Source organism: Neolamprologus multifasciatus, chromosome 12 (assembly GCF_963576455.1).
Source record: "Neolamprologus multifasciatus chromosome 12, fNeoMul1.2, whole genome shotgun sequence".
Taxonomy (NCBI): domain Eukaryota; kingdom Metazoa; phylum Chordata; class Actinopteri; order Cichliformes; family Cichlidae; genus Neolamprologus; species Neolamprologus multifasciatus.
In genome coordinates this window covers 13,163,965-13,180,644 of record NC_140450.1, presented here as the reverse complement: position 1 = coordinate 13,180,644, position 16,680 = coordinate 13,163,965, and the positions used below count along the sequence as shown (strand labels likewise).

Here is a 16,680-nt window from a genome sequence, read left to right as displayed (position 1 = left end):
GGTACAGCACCAGCTGCTGAACAGTGAAGGGTGGGCACTGGACATCTAATCCCGATACGTCACTTGCAGGGGATTCAGAAAGCAGAAACCTGCCCCTGTTCACAGACGTCACCACCACCACCGGAGAGGTTGGAACGGGTAACTGGAAGCACGCAGACACAGGCAGACCATCGGGGGCGAGACATGACATATTAGCGCGTCAACAACACGAGGACAAGCCGCCGCACTGCAAAGCGCAGGGGTGTCTGTCGCTGCTGCACGGGAATGTCCAGCAGCCCTGAGGAGAAAAAATGAAGCGCAAGAGCGAAAGGAGGCGAGCCGAGTCGAGGAAAAAGCGCTGTGCAGCTCACAGCAGCTCAGAGGCGGAGCCAAACTCTGATATTTACATTGAGATAACAGGTAAGGGGGTCTGCAGAATGCACCCGGTCAACTTTGCGCACAGTTGGCAAATGCACGAAAGCGCGCACTGCAGGCGAAACCCCCCCCAAAAATGTCGTGCACTGACCACTGTGTGTGAACGTCTTTGATTTTTTCCCCTGCTTTTGTCCTCGCATGGCGACACCGTCTGTCCCTTTAATGTTATTACAGCGGGTTTTGCCTCGATTTACCTTAGCCCCGTGCACATGAAACCTCCAACAATGAGCAGTTTTACTCGGGTATTTAATTTCAGAGCAGGGAATTGCGGCAGAGCTGCACCTTTTTGTTTTATGAAGTCGGTGTGAGGTGCGAGTGCATAATTAGAGGTGGTTTGCTGTATCAATGTCATAAATATCACAGTCAACCCACTGTCAGTTCCATTTACGTTTTATTTTCATATCTTTATGGCGTTTCCTGGTTCCCACATCCTCGGTGAGCTGAAAGAGGGGAGGTTCGTCGAAGTAGAAATCACAAATCTGACTGGCTAAGAGATCGTCCTAGCAACCGCTTGGGCAACGATCCCAGGGCCTATCATGTGTCTAATATCAAGAACTTTAAACTGAACTAGGCGGGGCAGAGCCTGACGTACGCGTTTGTCTACCAATCACGTAGTCCTCTGCATCTCTTGCAGCCAATAGCGTCCCGAGAACCGCCTCAGGGGAGGGGTCGCGCGGAGCTCATTTTTAGCAGAGTACGCACTTAGACACGAAACTCTCCGTCCTTCCCTCTTCGGCAAGTGACTTTCTCCACTTTAAAAGACTAAAGAAACCTTCCTTATCCCTTTTAAATTTACATTTTGCCACTTTAAACTGAACTATTCGCGTTTTATTTTATTTTTACCTAGCATGCGAAAGTCTCAGTGAAGAAAGTCACCCCGTGTGTTTCTGTATAAAAACGTCATGTTCAAAACAGTTTGCAAGATGACCGCGGACGATGTTTCGTCAGTGTGCATTGAGTTCATCAAAGGTAAGTCGCGAGAAAAATACTTTTAAGAAGTATTAGACGAAGAGAGTTTTTTTATAATCAGCAGCATGCATGTGTTTACATGACAAAAAAACAAGTAATTGCCTTTATTTTAATGTTGTCCCCTCCCTTTTCCCCTGTCGTGTTCCTCCAGATCAACTGTATTTTGCCATACTTCAGCAAAAGATCAAGAGCACAGCTGAAAGACACTGTTTCTGCATCGATGAAGAACTGGCATATGAGAAGTGAGTAGTCACACTCACCACTTACTTGGATTACTAGATCGTGTGTGTCCCCTTGCCCTTTCTTTCTTTCTCTCCTTTTGGTCTGAGTGCCATAAAATAGGCACACCTCATGTTATCAAATGCTGATCTTTAACAGTAGAGTTTGTGTGAGTAGATGTGTACATAACTTGCCCCTTACTGTGATGTTACGCAATGTCATGGTGCATTGCAAAAGATATTCAACTTCAAAGCTAGCGAAATAGGTTCCACTACTTTCTACCTTAGCAACATCAGGGCTTTTAAAGGATGGTTCACTAGGACAGGACGGGACAGGACTGACCTTTGCCAGTGTTACAAAAAGACCTGGTGTTTGCAGCTTTTTGTCCTGTTCTGATTGACCCATGATGTTTCTAAATATAGCCTTTACTCTGTCAGTGTTTTTACAGTGTGAATCTTGGGTAGCTGATTCTGTCTAGTGAAACTTCCCTAGAGATGATAGCGGGCTGCATAAATAGCCACTGACACACTCTTTGTTCTCTGCTTTCTCTCTCTCCCTCTCTTAGCTTCTATGCGGACTTTGGTCCCCTTAACCTGGCCATGTTTTATCGCTTCTGCTGCAAGCTGACAAAGAAGCTCAAGGTAAAGTAAACTGATGCTCTTAATTTGCAGTTCCTGTAAAGGGGGGGGGGGGGGGGCGCGGTGTCAATCAATAGCTTTTTATACCTACAGTAGGTAAACAAAGTAAAGTAGTGTTTGGGCTTTTATGAAATACAGTCCGCTGTCTTATTGTTTAATCTATGTACCTAATAATGCAAACATGTTTGCGTTATTGCTTTGTGCTGAGACAGTTTACGTGTATTTGCATGTGAGCTTAAAAAGACGCTGATCACAGACTGGGGCAGCTGAGCTCCAGTGCATGATTGATTTATTGATGGTTGTCCAGCCTATTTAAGATATCTTTGCTTGTTGATCCTTGGTACACCTAATGAATATCTTTTCAGTTATACAGGTAATCTTTTTTTTTTTTGTCAATCAAATAAATAAAGAATCACCTGTAATTTCATGTTGTTAATGTATTTGTGCAGTCCATTACACTCTCAAGGAAGAAGATCATATTTTATACATGTGGAGATCAGAAGAAGCAAGCCAATGCTGCCTATCTAATAGGCTCATATGCAGTAAGTTGTTTGCAAACATGTGTATTACAAATAACTTATGGACTTGTGCTGTGCCTAATGTAACAGAAATTATATTAGCATGTAATACATATGGCATTTGCTGATTGCACATTTGTATTTATAGGTAATGCATCTAAATATGTTGCCAGAGGAGGCCTACAGTCTGCTGGTGTCAAGAAATTCATCATATATTCCATTCAGGTAACAGTTCACCAACACAATTTTTACTAAGACGAATTTAATAATAACAGTTTTAACTGCCATTCACATTTTAATTTTATTTTTCAAGTGTCTCTGACGGAAAGTTTAAGTTTCTGGTTTCATTTCTGGTTTCAGCCTGTCTTCATTAATCAAGGAGACTGTTAAGTGATAAGAGGAGCTGGGTGGGAGGGTAAACTATACTGATTAAAGAAAAATGATAATAGATTAATTGTTATTCTAGTTATTGTTTTTTCTTAAAGGGGACCTATTAAGCTAAATTTACAGTTCCAGGTTTCTCTTACTGGACTCTACTAGAGTTTCTCTGCACAATTCACAAATTATAATAACACTTAGTTATAAATAGTGGACATTGGTGCAAGCTTGTAAAAAAATTTAGCTCATTTTAGCTCCTCTGCCTTTGAGCTAAATTTCTTCTGATTGGCTTACCTCAAAAGCATGTTATCATATCATTATAACTATCCAAAAAGAAGTAAAACATATTGGAAACCAAGGTTATAGAGCAGTCAGAAGCCTAAATTCACATAGGTTTCCTGCACACATTATTTAATATAAGCATCCACCATTGTAACAACATGTGTTTAACAGAAAATTTGAAATCATAATAGGTCCACTTTAACATACCTCAATGAAATTGCACAGCAAATTAAATATTGGAGCACTGTTTAGCCCCAACTACAACACAAGATTAAAGCACAATGCTACTGTGGCTCATCAGAATTATGACAGGGACCTTTAAGAGGAGGTGTCACACATGCTTTTTGAGAGAGAAAGAGAGAAAAGGTTCATATTCATATTCAGTGTTTAAATTAATATGAAAGCCCATGTATGTTGTGCAGAACTTTAAATATGTTTTATGTTTTACAGAGATGCTTCATTTGGAACCTGCATGTACAATCTGAACATCCTAGACTGTCTTCGTGGTGTGCACAAAGTATGTCATTTAAAGAATGAATTCCTTTTCTTTGTTGTATTAACACACCCTAACAAAATTACTTTCAATTCAACGCTCCGCTAGGCTTTGCATTATGGCTGGCTCGACTTCTCTAACTTTGATGTGGAAGAATATGAGCACTATGAGAGAGCAGAAAATGGAGACTTGAACTGGATCATTCCAGGAAAGTTCCTTGCATTCAGTGGGCCGCATCCAAAAAGCAAAATAGAGAATGGTAATTCAAGTACATTACAGAACTATGTCTCACCACATTTTAACACATGCTGAACTCACAAGAATGTTTTCCTTTCTTATTTTAGGGTACCCTTTGCATGCTCCGGAGGCCTACATCCCATACTTCAGGAAGCACAACATCACTACCATCATCAGACTCAACAAGAAGATGTATGATGCCCGACGTTTTACAGACTCTGGGTTTGAACATCAGGACCTCTTCTTTGTGGATGGAAGCACACCGAATGATTCTATTGTTAGGACGTTTCTCAACATCTGTGAGAACGCTGAAGGAGCCATTGCAGTCCACTGTAAAGGTAGGTTTTTTTGGTGCAAGACGCACTTGTAGCTACATAAACCTTGCTCGGTTTCCTGTTTACGGCACAATTTCATGCCACACTACTTTTCTTTTGTTTTAGCTGGGCTAGGAAGGACTGGTACTCTGATTGCCTGCTATATGATGAAACATTACCGCCTAACTGCAGCAGAGGCCATCGCTTGGATACGGATCTGCCGACCAGGGTCCATCATTGGACCTCAGCAGAACTTTGTTGAAGAGTAGGTGTTCACTAGAGCAGGACTTTCAAAATGTCACATTTTAAAAAATCTTTAAATACTTTAAAAGTATTTTGTATTGATACATATCTGAGATTAAACTAGATAAATTAACCACAGTTTAAGTTTTATAGCTGTGGTTTGAAACAACACTGTTTCAGGCAACAAATTATTAGATGATGAAAAATCTTAAAGTCATGTGATTTTTGGTTTGGCAAGAAAATCATTGTGTGGTTTGTGTATCAGGAAGCAGAACAGTCTGTGGGCAGAAGGAGATGTTTTCCGCGAGAAGATGCTGAATGAACGTGAGAATGGTAAGATGGCTGTAACCAGGATCCTATCTGGAGTGGATGACATAACCATCAATGGGAGCAACAAGAACAGAGGATCCAAGAAAGAAGAGATGGAAATGGTGAGTTTGAAACTAAAGTCTTAAGTTTTTCATTCTAATAATTCATTCTGCTCATTGTTTTTTTTTTTTTTTTTTTTTTTTTTTTTTTTTGCAGTACAATGATGAAGAGGAGAGAAATGGCCTAACACAGGGTGATAAATTACGAGCTCTTAAGAGCAAGAGGCAGGCCAGATCATCCTCGGGTTCACTATCGTAAGTATCCAGGCAGCCTGCAAGCATCATCATGCATCACATCATTGTGCTGTAGTACAGTAAAATGAGCGAATCAGTCCCTTGGATCATTACATGTATACAGTAGTGTTTTTCAAAGCATAAAAAAGATGACCAGGAAGTGATCATGTAGGATTTCTTTGGTTACATTTATCATTTCGTTGGGTAAGCTTTCTGTCTTCCTCAGTAACTTCTTCCAGGTAGTCCGCTGGAAGAGGACGGTTTTGAGGATTTGGCAGGGCTGCCCTCATTTAACCATGCCATACAATTTCATCCTAATACTGTACTTTAAACCATTTGGAATATCTGCATTAATTTAATAACCATTTTTCTTTTTTCAAATGTCATCTCATACGGATCGAGTATAATAAAGTCATCCTATTATCATGTGTAATCAGTGAGGATAAACAATAAGATGAGAAAGTGGTAGCCCAGATACTTAGGCTGAAAGTGAGACAGTTGTTTGGAGGGTTGGATTTTAGTTATCTGATATACACTTTTCCAGGAAAAACAGTTTTGTGGGTTGAATTTAGAAAGGCATGAACGATGTGGAAGCTAAAGATGATAGCTCTGTGAAAATCTGATGGTGCTGATGGTGTGTAAGCTGTGTTCTTTGGTCAGAAGCTTAAAAAAGTTCAGTTTGGACAAAAGCATATGTAAGCCAAGTCAATATAGAGCTTATCTGTCACTAGGTTATTATGAAATCAGTGTAACTAGGTCACTCATTCAAGTCAACAGAAAGCTTTTCTATAGATAAACTTTGTAGCTGAGACAACATATATTGATTAGCTTTTCTAATTCTTTGAAAAAAGAAGAAGGAAAAAAAAAGAGAAAAGATCAGCCGTATTTGGACAACTATGACGTGAGCTTCCAGCTCTATGCCAGTGGGGGGTGCTAAAGTGCAAAACCTAACCCTCTACTGAACAACAACATCATTAAAAGATTATTAAAATTTCCTCTATTGTTGTTTTTCTGCCCAAGTCCACATTATTTGTGTCCATATAATTCAAAGCTGTGGAAGGTTGGTCAGTATGGCAGAGTATGGTTGACCGGCCTCTGCCAATGTACCCATATGGCTTTGGCTTTTGTTGTCCCATGTCAGGCAGGTGGTAGTGTTCTGCTGCAACCTCATGGGCACGGTGTGGCCGATGTGTTGCCTGCCGTTCAAAAGATAGCAGAGAGAGGCAGAGAAAGAGTTGGGGAGAGGAAAAACAGAGAGAGGATGTGAGGTTTTGTACGTTGGAGGTAAGTGCACGTCAGTTCCTTTCTAGCCGACATCCTCTTCCTGTTTAAAAAATATATATATTGGTAAGCCAGCGAATGGTGTGACAGATTTGAAGTTGTCCTTTTTTTCTCTCTTCCTTTTCTTTTCTTTTGATGACTGGTGTGAAGAGGTTATGCACTTAGTGGATGCATTACATTTACACGCCTTTCATTATCTGCCTCATGGACACACCGAGCTGTTCTGCTTTGATATCAAGGGATATCTGTGGTATCTTCTGAGTCACAATAAAAGCTCTCAAGTTAACAGCACCAATTATTCAACCAATCACGGTTTTAAATAAGATCGGGATTAGTTGAATTCAATGTTTTATTGCTTGGCTTGCACGACTGACTTGGCTCACATCAAGATAAAGTCTGAATCAGGGAAGCTTTGACCTTGTTCTCATCTGCAGTACGTAATTCCTCATTGTTTGGTAAAGTAGTGAATTTGCCAGCTGATTCATTAATGTTTAGGTGTAAATTGGCAGTAGTTCTTTGGTACTGGACTAAGCTATGATTTTGAGTGTTTTGTGAGTTTAATTAGTGTCTTTAAATTCTGTTATTTGGATAGTAAAATCCTCCAGATCCTCATTATCACATAAAGCATTAGGAAAACTTTGTGGGCTAGGGGCTATGGGCTAGGTAGTTGCACGAAAACAGAGAGTTGAGGCTGAAGGGAGATTTGCTTGCACCACAGGCCATATGCTGCTGCAGGGAATGCATTGCTACACATCTAATGCTCCATTTCCAGCTGAGCATCACCATCTGGCTCCACTGTTTGGTTATTATTATTATGCAACACCAATATGCATGTTAAACTCCAGGGACGATTAGAACGATGACTGTCAGAACTTCTTCACTTTTTCTGCCTCTTCACGCATGGCAACAGGCATGAAACCCTTGGACATGCACGCATGCACATGCCTCTGTGTTTGTGTCTAACATGTACTTAATGCTGGGCTGGGATCATTGTCAGTTGCCTGTTGTTTTTCCATTGCTCTTGTGACTGGATCAGTGTATGCATACCATCTGAGCTTTGTTTACTCTTGCAGGAGTCCATCTCTGTTAGATTCTATTAAAAGTGTGGGACAGAGTTTAGAAATGGGTGCTTAATTCTTGTAGGATCTGACTATTTTTAGATGTTTCTGTTAAACAGAGCCCATCTCCTTCATTGGCAGGCTTATATCAATCACTACAATTTCAGTACCAGGGATACTGTTATCTTTTTAATGTCTGTAAATGCTGCCTGGGGTTCTTTTTTTCCCCTAGAATCGTGTTTTATTTTCAAGTAATTTTGAGGTGCTTACAATAAAAAAACCTCACTTATATATTTATTATAAATATGTAGAACTTAAGTAAAATAAAGTTGTTTTTTCCTCAAGTAAGTTAACCTACTTTAAACTTCCTACATTAGTTGGGTTCTTTATGGCTGACTGCTTATACAACAGAGCAAGTGATGAACAAAAATATGCTGTTTGGCACTGTTGGATGAAAGGCTCTACAAAAGGTGATTCATCTAATCCAGTCCCAGTGGAAAAGCACAACATCAGAGGCTTTATGTCCTGCCCAGACGTCTCTTGTCTCTCCTTCCTTTTTTCCCCCTTTTTTTCCGTTTGCTCTTGTTGTTGGATTTGTCCTCCTTTCAGATGGCTGGTAGCCATGCTGCTCTCCTCCCTGTGTAGCCTTGCCCTGTGGTGGATTGTGTATGGCTTCCCTTCTTCCATCCTGCATTTCTGTATAGACGGGTTAGGATTTCAATGAGTTCTACTGCCCGTCAGCCCCCCAAAAACCTGCCCTGCCCCTCCTTCTGGAGCTCTAACTGAGAATGCTGTAAGTGAGCCCCCAGTCTCTTTTTAATTCCCAACCCGAATCAGAAATTTGTTCAAAATCATCTTACTGTTCCTATATTCTTTCTGCAAATACTGTAAAGTCAAAGCTAATGAGCAAAGCCAGTTTTTAAAAACCTAAAACATCAAAGGCTACTGCCTTGTCCTTGTCAACATTTTTTGTACATGATGATTTGTACCATAAACATTCCCATCACCCCATCACCTTTACACATCATGCTTTGCTGGTTATTGTGTTGACTTATTCCCAACTGTTAAATTGGCAGACAATTAAGAGCTGCTGATGGAAATGACTAAGACAGAGCAAGACTCTCTTTAAGTTTTAGTGCCACCTCCTCGCTTTAACTTAGCTCTACTAATCCTACCTGGCTGCTGAATGCAATAATATTCTGTTCACACGGCTAAAACTGTCACATTAAAAACAAAACATTTTTTCTCATTACCATGCAAACCTTTCCCCTGCTATCCACTCTGAAGTGTAGTTCATTACATATACATATAAAGTTTCACATTTTTTACTGCTATGTTACTTTGTCTTCACAGACAAGAGGAGAATAAGATGCACACCAGATCCTCATCACAGTCCCTGAGGTAAAGTGTACAATGTACACACAAAATGCACACCTACATACACATACTGACATAAAGCAGGGCTTAGACTAATGAATATGTCTCCTCTGCAGCGGAGTCATCTTGCAGGCAAGTTTTCAGAGCTGTAAGACAAATGTTAGCCCATTGGCTCTATCTGACCAGTCAGACAGCAGGAAAAGGACCAGAACCTCCCTTCCAGCTAATGGAACAGGAGGAAGGTCAGTGGAAGAATTTAAATAACACTCATTTGCCTGAACTGACTTTCCCAGATAGACTTTACATACTTTATACAATTAAAATTATCCACAAAGGTCAACAATGTTTCAGTTTGGATCATAGACTAGACAGAAAAGATTGCTGCAGCTGCAATTTGACATCACCCATAGGTCAGCAGTCTTAGTTTTTTTTAAGCTAGACTTTAGGAGCCAAGGATAATAAAGGGATCATAATCTGCAGATAGAACATTATGTATATTCAACATGAAAGTGTTTACCTAGTTGCCCCCTGCTGGCCATTATAAATAATGCATGTTTAAAGAAGTCTCTAGGTTGTATTTATGTAATAACTTCAGTTATTACATATGAAATTGTACTGTTGTAATAAAAATACATGCTTTGTATTTTGATTCTTCTATGTGCCATTGAAACTGAAAAAACAAAAATAGAGAGGCTATAGCCACTCATGAGTCCTTGCTGAGTACATTAACAGCTTCCCTTTTCTCTACCAGCTCCCTGTGCAACACCAGACTGGTCAGGTCCCTAGGCAACTTGCATGTCGTGGCTGGTGGCAAAGACCCAATGTGTTGTGAACCATGTGACAGCCATAGACAGACAGCCAGTGTCACAACCAACTTAGGCTCTCCCATCAGCTTAAGCATGGGACAGGTCCATCTACAGGCAAGCTTCCTTAGATCTTCACAAGCCAAGTGGAGATTTGGACTGCATTTGCACAGGAGCCAAAATTTGCAATATGCAAAAAGAGATATGATCTTTAGTGCCTGTGCAAATTCAGCAAAAATTCCAGAGGCTTGGAATACACGTCGTTTCACTTCAGTTTTCAAAAAAGGGGTTGTGCCATAATCACATGACGTTCCTAGGCTGGGCTGCATCACCTACTGAAACAAAACCTGTGGTTCATTCAAAAAATGTGTTTCTTAAAAAAACTGTTTCCACCAACAACAGTTAAGATCTTACAGTTTAGGTAAAAGTGGAAGCATTTGAATGCATTTTTTTAAATGAAGGAATGGATCAATTATAAACAGGTGAATACTTTCATTGAATTTAATTATTCAGTTAATTTAAGCATTAAGTAAAAGAAAATGGGACTGCAGATCCTTTCAGTGTAGAAAAATTAGCATTTTTTCATCATAACAGAAGGCTAATGAGGTTTACATAAACTAAATACTATTAATAAATATAAATATTGTTTTATGAATTTGATGAAGGTGCAACCCAGCTCGGATTCTTTACTCAGATGAACTAACCTTTATATATAACCGGATATTGTCCAGGTCTAACATGTAGTGAATCTGATGGTGCATATGTACCACTATCAGGATGCTAAATTAAATTCCACTTGGCACAATCCCCCTGCTGCTTCATTCAAACATTTTCCCTGCATGTTCTCTGAGAACAGTTTGTTTGGGAGTATGGCTGGCTATAGCTTCTCTAGACTTTGTGTGCCTCACTCTGTCTTTGGCCTGTTGTTACCACTCTGTAGCCATGTGCGCATTCTTTTCTTGAGCGAATCTTTAATGTTCACCTCCCTTCTTTTCCTCCCTTTACGTTTCATATATGCAACAGACGTACCGTCTCCAGAGGATGTAAAGCTCGCAGCTCTTTGCAATCCATTAGGTTTTCCAGGCTATGGTATCTACCGCTTCACTTTTCTGTCTTGCATTTACTCTAGTATTGTAATGATTTAACCTTAAATAACTCTATTTTTTCCCCCCTTCTTTGTAGTCACTCCATACCCAAACCTAGAGCTCCTCTACTGCGGTGAGCCTGTGGATGTGGAAAATCTGATACATTACCTTCTATACAGCTGACGTGGGGGGAAGAGACATTACAGAAACACCACAAGTACTTCATTCAAAAATTGTATGATTACAAGCCATTTTATCCATAGGACTCTTTTTAAAAAATATTTTTTAAACATAGAATCATGAACTGAACTGCCAGTTTTAATCATTGCCTGGTTGTTTCTACTTAACTGAAGCATGCAGTAGCAGCATCAGATCAAACCATTGTATGAATGTGTGGATCCAGGAGATTTCCTCCAAAATGAGCACTGTGCAGAACTTATTCTGATAAGAGTTCATGGTGGGAAGTATTTGATAGAATTGGCCTTTAATTTGTCCCGAGTCCCTGATCTTGGGCCCTGCATTGTGTTTGCGCCATGGACATAGTTAAGTCTCTTGGCAGTAATTCCATCACAATACAACACCATGTGCATTTGTACCTCTATTGAATATCTGATTAGTCTTACTTGTGAAGCTTTTCAGCTCCTGTACTTAAACTGTAAATATGTCAACATTTGATATACTCTGTATTTTGTAAATATTTTGTACTGTTAGATCATCCTATAAATGAGTGGGTGGTCCTAACGGGGCCTGGTCTAACTCACCTTCATAATCCACTAAAGACATTTGCTTGAAGCACATAGAATCATACTTTTTAATAAATGTATACCCAAGTATGTCTCTGGCTTAGTCCTTTCATTACATGTTTTAAGCACAATTATTATAGTTGTTCCCAGATCCTTTCTTAAACCCCCAGACTGGGTGCCCCTTGCTAACAGTTGGAAAGAGAAGCAGGTAGGTGGAGATGCTGTGCTCAGCTGTAAGACCATATTAAGAATATCCTCCATTATACAAAAAGAAGGCTGGGTGTTTAGAGCAGTCTCGTGCCCGACTCTTTGGCTCTACTTCCACAATACTGTCCCATGCGAAAGTTATTTGAAGACCTAGATCAGGTCAATTTTTGTCAACCAGCCGACAAGAAAAATGAGTTTAAATCCTCAGTGATGCGTTCAAAACAAAAAGTTAACCTTGCAAAATAATTATTTATTGAACAGTGTATTCAGTGCAATTGAACCCAAAACCTCAAAAACAAAAACACAATAAATGTGTCACATCAGGAGATAAGGTTTTACTCTGTTATCTCCCTGCTGATAGTGCTGGGAAGTCTTCTGGGTCATCTGGGTTAGGTGCCAGATGATCCTCCTCCTAATAGGGAAAAACCACGTCATTCATATAACAATATGCTAACTGTGCTCTGGGCACACAAATACGAGTACCCCTCTTACCCTTCAGAAAGTAAATGAACCTCAAATGCACAATTGTCAATAAAAGCTATATGAAAGGTTGGAGCATTTCAGTATTGTCCCAAATTCTGTACCCAAATACAGACATACCCTCTCCAATATTGGTTTGACACTCTCTGGGCGCCTGCTAGGACCGCCACGTGCTCCTCTTCCTCGGCCCCCACGAGTGGGACGTCCAAGGCTCCCGAAATTGATGTCCAAGAGGGAGGTGATATCATTCACAGACCTGCGAAGGAAGTTTCCTTCATCTTCCATATTTACCTTGATGGTCTAGAAATTGGAAGCAAACACTAAATATACAGAAGGCAAGAGTACTATTTGAACAGAAAACTAAACTATTTTTTTACAGCATTTGCTTTTTTTATGTTAGTAAAAACATCCATCGATATTTTGATTATTACTCAGTCTTTGATTATTCGGCAATAGATATTCTGTCTCGTTGAATTTATTAATGGCTTGCTTTGCTGCACAGTCCAGAAACTACCCGAATATGCACAGGCATGTCAACACATGTTACAGTTCATCTCAAATTAACCTCATTAGCAGCCAGTAAGATGAACTAGCCCCTAATGAGCCACAACTGAGGGTGCACAAACACAACTGCCAGTGGCCTATGTTGCAGTAATGTTGCATAACACACACATTTTTCAGTGATTTTCAGAGATTTTCAGTTACTCTGAGAAACTGCAGAAATGATTCCTAAAAACAAAAAGGGGGGGGGGGGGGGGGGAGAACCCATATAGCCTCCAGAGTATATCTTCCACTCTCACCTCCACATGCTTTGACTCGTGGATGACCTTGGCTTTGGAGGGAATCTTGCCTTCTGCTTTGCGGATATTAAATTCTGCTTTGGGACGATTCGTCTCCTGCATGGCCTTCCATTCATCCAGGGTCATCTCCATAGCAACCTGGACTAACATCTCTCCCTCCTCCTCCGTTGCTCTATTTTATAATTTGAAAACAAATAAATCATCTGCCATTTCTATGTTTCCTATTCCCACTTCCTGCAAATGACAATTCTCATGTGTGACTGCCAAATACAGACATCCCAAATTCCCCCATCAATTAAAGCTTGTCACAGAACATTTTATCTAGCACACTGTTGAATGTGTTCTTTGGGGGGGGGGGGGGGGGGGTGTTTTTGTTAAATTGTAGATTGCATTTTACTCACTGATTCGGATTGTCTTCCTCTACAGATATCTGGGACTCCTCAGATTTGATTGGAGATATCACATCCAGGAATTCACTGTACAAAAATGGACATGAACAAACAGAACCTCTATTCTCTGCAAGAATTAAAATGTTGTCATTTTCATGTTTATCAACTACTCCCTTACCTTGCAGCTTCTTCAACAGAGCCCCAGTTCCAAGCTCCTCTTCCTCCTCTCTTATCGTCAGGAGGTATACCTCTGCAATTAAGACAAAATGATCATTAGTACACAGTTACGAGACAGAGGAAAATCAGGGACAAGTGGCATTTTTACAAAGACTTGCGTTCCATTGTGCCGATCGTATTCCCTTTTGCCCCTCAGAATAAAGTAGTCCGGGTTCCTTGCATTTCCTCCAGCTCTTCCTGCTCTCCTACCTTTGATCCCCCCTTTGCCTCTGAGATCAAAGTCTGAATTATAGGAAAGCCTGCCAAAAAAGAAGATTAAAACTTAGTTTATTCATGTGACAACAGCCACATTTCAAACCCAGCTGAAAGCAGTATCCTAGGATAAGCTTGTTTATGCCATGGGAGGGGGTGGGGGTTTATTGCATAAGTAAGTCCAAATTTTGGGTTAGCATCTCAACTTAAAATGTAGTAGTTTTCTTAATTTAGAATTCTTTTCTCAGAAGTCTGAATTGGTAAGCTATAACCTGAAATTTAAATTTGCTTTGTTAGTTTTTTCCATAGTTGCAGAAACAAGCTTCCATAGTATAATTAGACATTGTTGGGTGACATTAAATATTAGGAGAGCTTTTCATCAACAAAAGTTCCTGTAAGAGAGTATGAAATAATGTTCATATGTAATCATATGCTGAAACACTAATCAAGACTGGGTATTTCATCTTTTATATGACATCAGTTAAATAAAGAAGATATTTTTATTAAGCATGGAATGCAAACCTAGAAACTGAAAACTCCTGTGGGGGTTCCTCTTGGTTGGCCCTACGCTGCCCAGCAGCAGCTTTCTTCTGGGCTTCTTCTCTGCCCTCCCCACTCTCAGACACAGGTGCAGGACATGGTAGCTGCCTACGGACTAAAGGCAGAAAGAGAGATGGTAACGTACTGAACTGAGTCATAAGTTAGTTTTCCCCAAATAGTGATTGCTATGTTTCTGAATGCAATTCTCAGTATCAGACTTATGCTGTCAAACCTCACTGAGCTTACATTTACAGGAGGAAAAAACAATTTAACATGCTTTTCTCCTCTTTCCAATCCATTTTTTAGGTTCAGTCCAATAGCTTAATCTATATACTTAAATGTCCTCTGGAATTATCTATAAAATTAGGCATGCATCACTTTGACCCAGATTTCTGCACAGAGGATAGTGGGGATATAACCACCTCTCACAGCATGCACATGTGCACCTTGCTGACCACGCATTTTTACCAGCTGACAAAGCTCAGGCAAACTGGCCACTCTTGGCTGGACTACCCCGTCTGGAAACCCCAGCAGCTGCCAGAATCGTTTGGATTTGTGCAGTGTCTCGCAGTACTTACCTGGAACCGGCTCTTGAACATCCAGGGCCATAGGGAGGCGTCGGTCCCTTTGGGATTCCTTCTGACCAGGTTTTTTCTGCTTTGCTTTCTTCTCCTCCTCTTCCTTCTTCTTCTTCTTTTTCTTCTTCGTCTTTTCTGATTCCACTTCGTTGATCAAGTCGAAAGGATCCGTGTCATCATCCAGAAGATTCCCGAACCTGTTCGCCACAGCACACCCGTAGGCGTCTGGCAGCATGTTAGCCTGTTAATGATGAATAAAACAAGACAGAGTTTAAATAATTACCTCCTCGTGATGATCAAACAGCTTTCAAGTATCAGACAATAAAGATAAACACCGTTTTCCAGCTCAGCTAGAACAAAGGAGCTGCGACGGTCGGAACTCTGATGCTCCAGTGAACATCCAACAAATGCCTCCAGCATATTTCCCCACACTTTTAAATAAATGTTTGCACGTGTGGATGCAAGCGACACCACGCCCACGTGCTCATCAACAGTCTGATCAATATGCATTGCATAGGTTTGGCTCAGCTCCTCTGCCAGAGATGGTTCTGTGCTTAGTCAGGCTGGAGGCCCACGAGTCGGAACTGGCACAGGGGCTGAAGTTAAAGGGGCACTAACCCTCAAAAAGCATTCGAAAAACAAAGATAAACATTTAAGACAAATTTACATTTGGAAATATTATCCATTTTGTGAGCTTTCATTACAGTTCACTTTAATTAATGAAGCGCATTAACTTCATTAAACGTATAAAATGGTTTTAATCTACAGTTAGCTAACAGTAACCGATAATGTTCGGGTAATTATGGACTCTGTAGATTATACCTAGTAACATTAGCATAAATGTCAGGTAAAGGTCCTACTTTTTTTTTTTTTTTTTTTTTTGGGGGGGGGGGGGTGATACTAGTTAGGTAGCTAGTAGTATACTTGCTTGTTAACGAGTTGACTCGCACAGCGACGTCTTGTTACTGTGCAAGCAAGTCAAGTGTTTCCCTTTTCCTTTTGTTGTAGGCCTGTTTGTTATCTACCTAGCAGTGTCTGTTTCCCTCCAAGGCAGGTAGGCAGTATTGCCTGTCAGGTCTAACAGTAATTAAATTATTGTAGCCAAACCTCAGGAAGGCCTGGGGTAGCTAACTTAATCAAAGCCAAACAGGAGCATCAATAAACATCCATACCGCAGCCCAACAATCAGGCTGAAGGTTGTGTAAACTCCGAAGAACAGTCAGGATTCTTCAACGATTTTTGTGAAAGCTTCAAATAACATTTACCGAAGTTTTTTTTGTTTGTTTTGTTTTTCGTTTTCAATCTACTTGATAGATATTTACTTAGAGAAGCCATACTTGTTTTTATTCTTTTATTTTTAGCTTCCTGGATAACTATCTTAGAAGTGTGCCACTATTGTATGTATACTATTGTAAATGTTGCTTATTAGGCCTACCATTAGGTCAGTCACAAAGCAGGTTTTTTTTTTTAAATTCAACTGACATTATAAGAAATAATGTTAATCTTCACATTTTCTTGTATTTTTGCTACATAACTGTCAGCAATTGCTTCTGGCCCAAGTAGCTAGTAATGGCATTTGTTACATTAGTATATAAGTTTTTGT

General features: G+C 40.2%; 2 protein-coding genes across 10 annotated transcripts; one reads left to right on the top strand and one right to left on the bottom strand.

Annotated features, from left to right (window-relative positions):
- Positions 1-5: 5 nt before the first annotated feature.
- On the top strand, positions 6-11,744 carry cdc14b (cell division cycle 14B). 9 transcript variants are annotated; one of them, XM_085180723.1, is made up of 16 exons: positions 6-399; positions 1,535-1,625; positions 2,168-2,243; positions 2,690-2,782; positions 2,907-2,983; positions 3,869-3,935; positions 4,020-4,170; positions 4,256-4,486; positions 4,589-4,727; positions 4,971-5,136; positions 5,231-5,328; positions 9,000-9,047; positions 9,140-9,265; positions 9,775-9,943; positions 10,850-10,915; positions 11,009-11,744. In XM_085180723.1, exons 1-15 carry the CDS (start codon positions 291-293, stop codon positions 10,871-10,873), a joined length of 1,665 nt encoding a protein of 554 aa, XP_085036849.1. In that variant the 5' UTR covers positions 6-290; the 3' UTR covers positions 10,874-10,915; positions 11,009-11,744. The 9 variants fall into 9 exon arrangements, 8 of the variants coding, with proteins under 8 accessions (XP_085036849.1, XP_085036853.1, XP_085036852.1 ...); XM_085180725.1 differs by lacking the exon at positions 6-399 and adding an exon at positions 413-1,383; XM_085180727.1 differs by lacking the exon at positions 9,140-9,265.
- Positions 7,742-15,543, bottom strand: LOC146506599 (intracellular hyaluronan-binding protein 4-like). Its single transcript, XM_085180731.1, has 9 exons — positions 15,413-15,543; positions 15,078-15,318; positions 14,482-14,614; positions 13,866-14,006; positions 13,709-13,780; positions 13,543-13,617; positions 13,142-13,313; positions 12,462-12,641; positions 7,742-12,273 (listed from the first exon to the last, which is right to left on the bottom strand). The coding sequence occupies exons 2-9, from the start codon at positions 15,310-15,312 to the stop codon at positions 12,205-12,207; spliced, it is 1,077 nt and encodes a 358-aa protein (XP_085036857.1). The 5' UTR covers positions 15,313-15,318; positions 15,413-15,543; the 3' UTR covers positions 7,742-12,204.
- Between the last annotated feature and the right edge of the window lie 1,137 nt (positions 15,544-16,680).

Bases quoted from the DNA above. Each gene is read 5' to 3' on its own strand.
- cdc14b (XM_085180723.1), top strand. From the start codon at position 291: ATGAAGCGCAAGAGCGAAAGGAGGCGAGCCGAGTCGAGGAAAAAGCGC. The intron at 1,626-2,167 runs GTGAGTAGTCAC...TCCCTCTCTTAG, and splicing joins GAAGAACTGGCATATGAGAA to CTTCTATGCGGACTTTGGTC. The intron at 4,728-4,970 runs GTAGGTGTTCAC...TTTGTGTATCAG, and splicing joins CAGCAGAACTTTGTTGAAGA to GAAGCAGAACAGTCTGTGGG.
- LOC146506599 (XM_085180731.1), bottom strand. From the start codon at position 15,312: ATGCTGCCAGACGCCTACGGGTGTGCTGTGGCGAACAGGTTCGGGAAT. The intron at 13,781-13,865 runs GCAAGTCTTTGT...TCTTAATTGCAG, and splicing joins TACGATCGGCACAATGGAAC to AGGTATACCTCCTGACGATA. The intron at 13,618-13,708 runs GTAAGGGAGTAG...ATTTTTGTACAG, and splicing joins TCTGTTGAAGAAGCTGCAAG to TGAATTCCTGGATGTGATAT.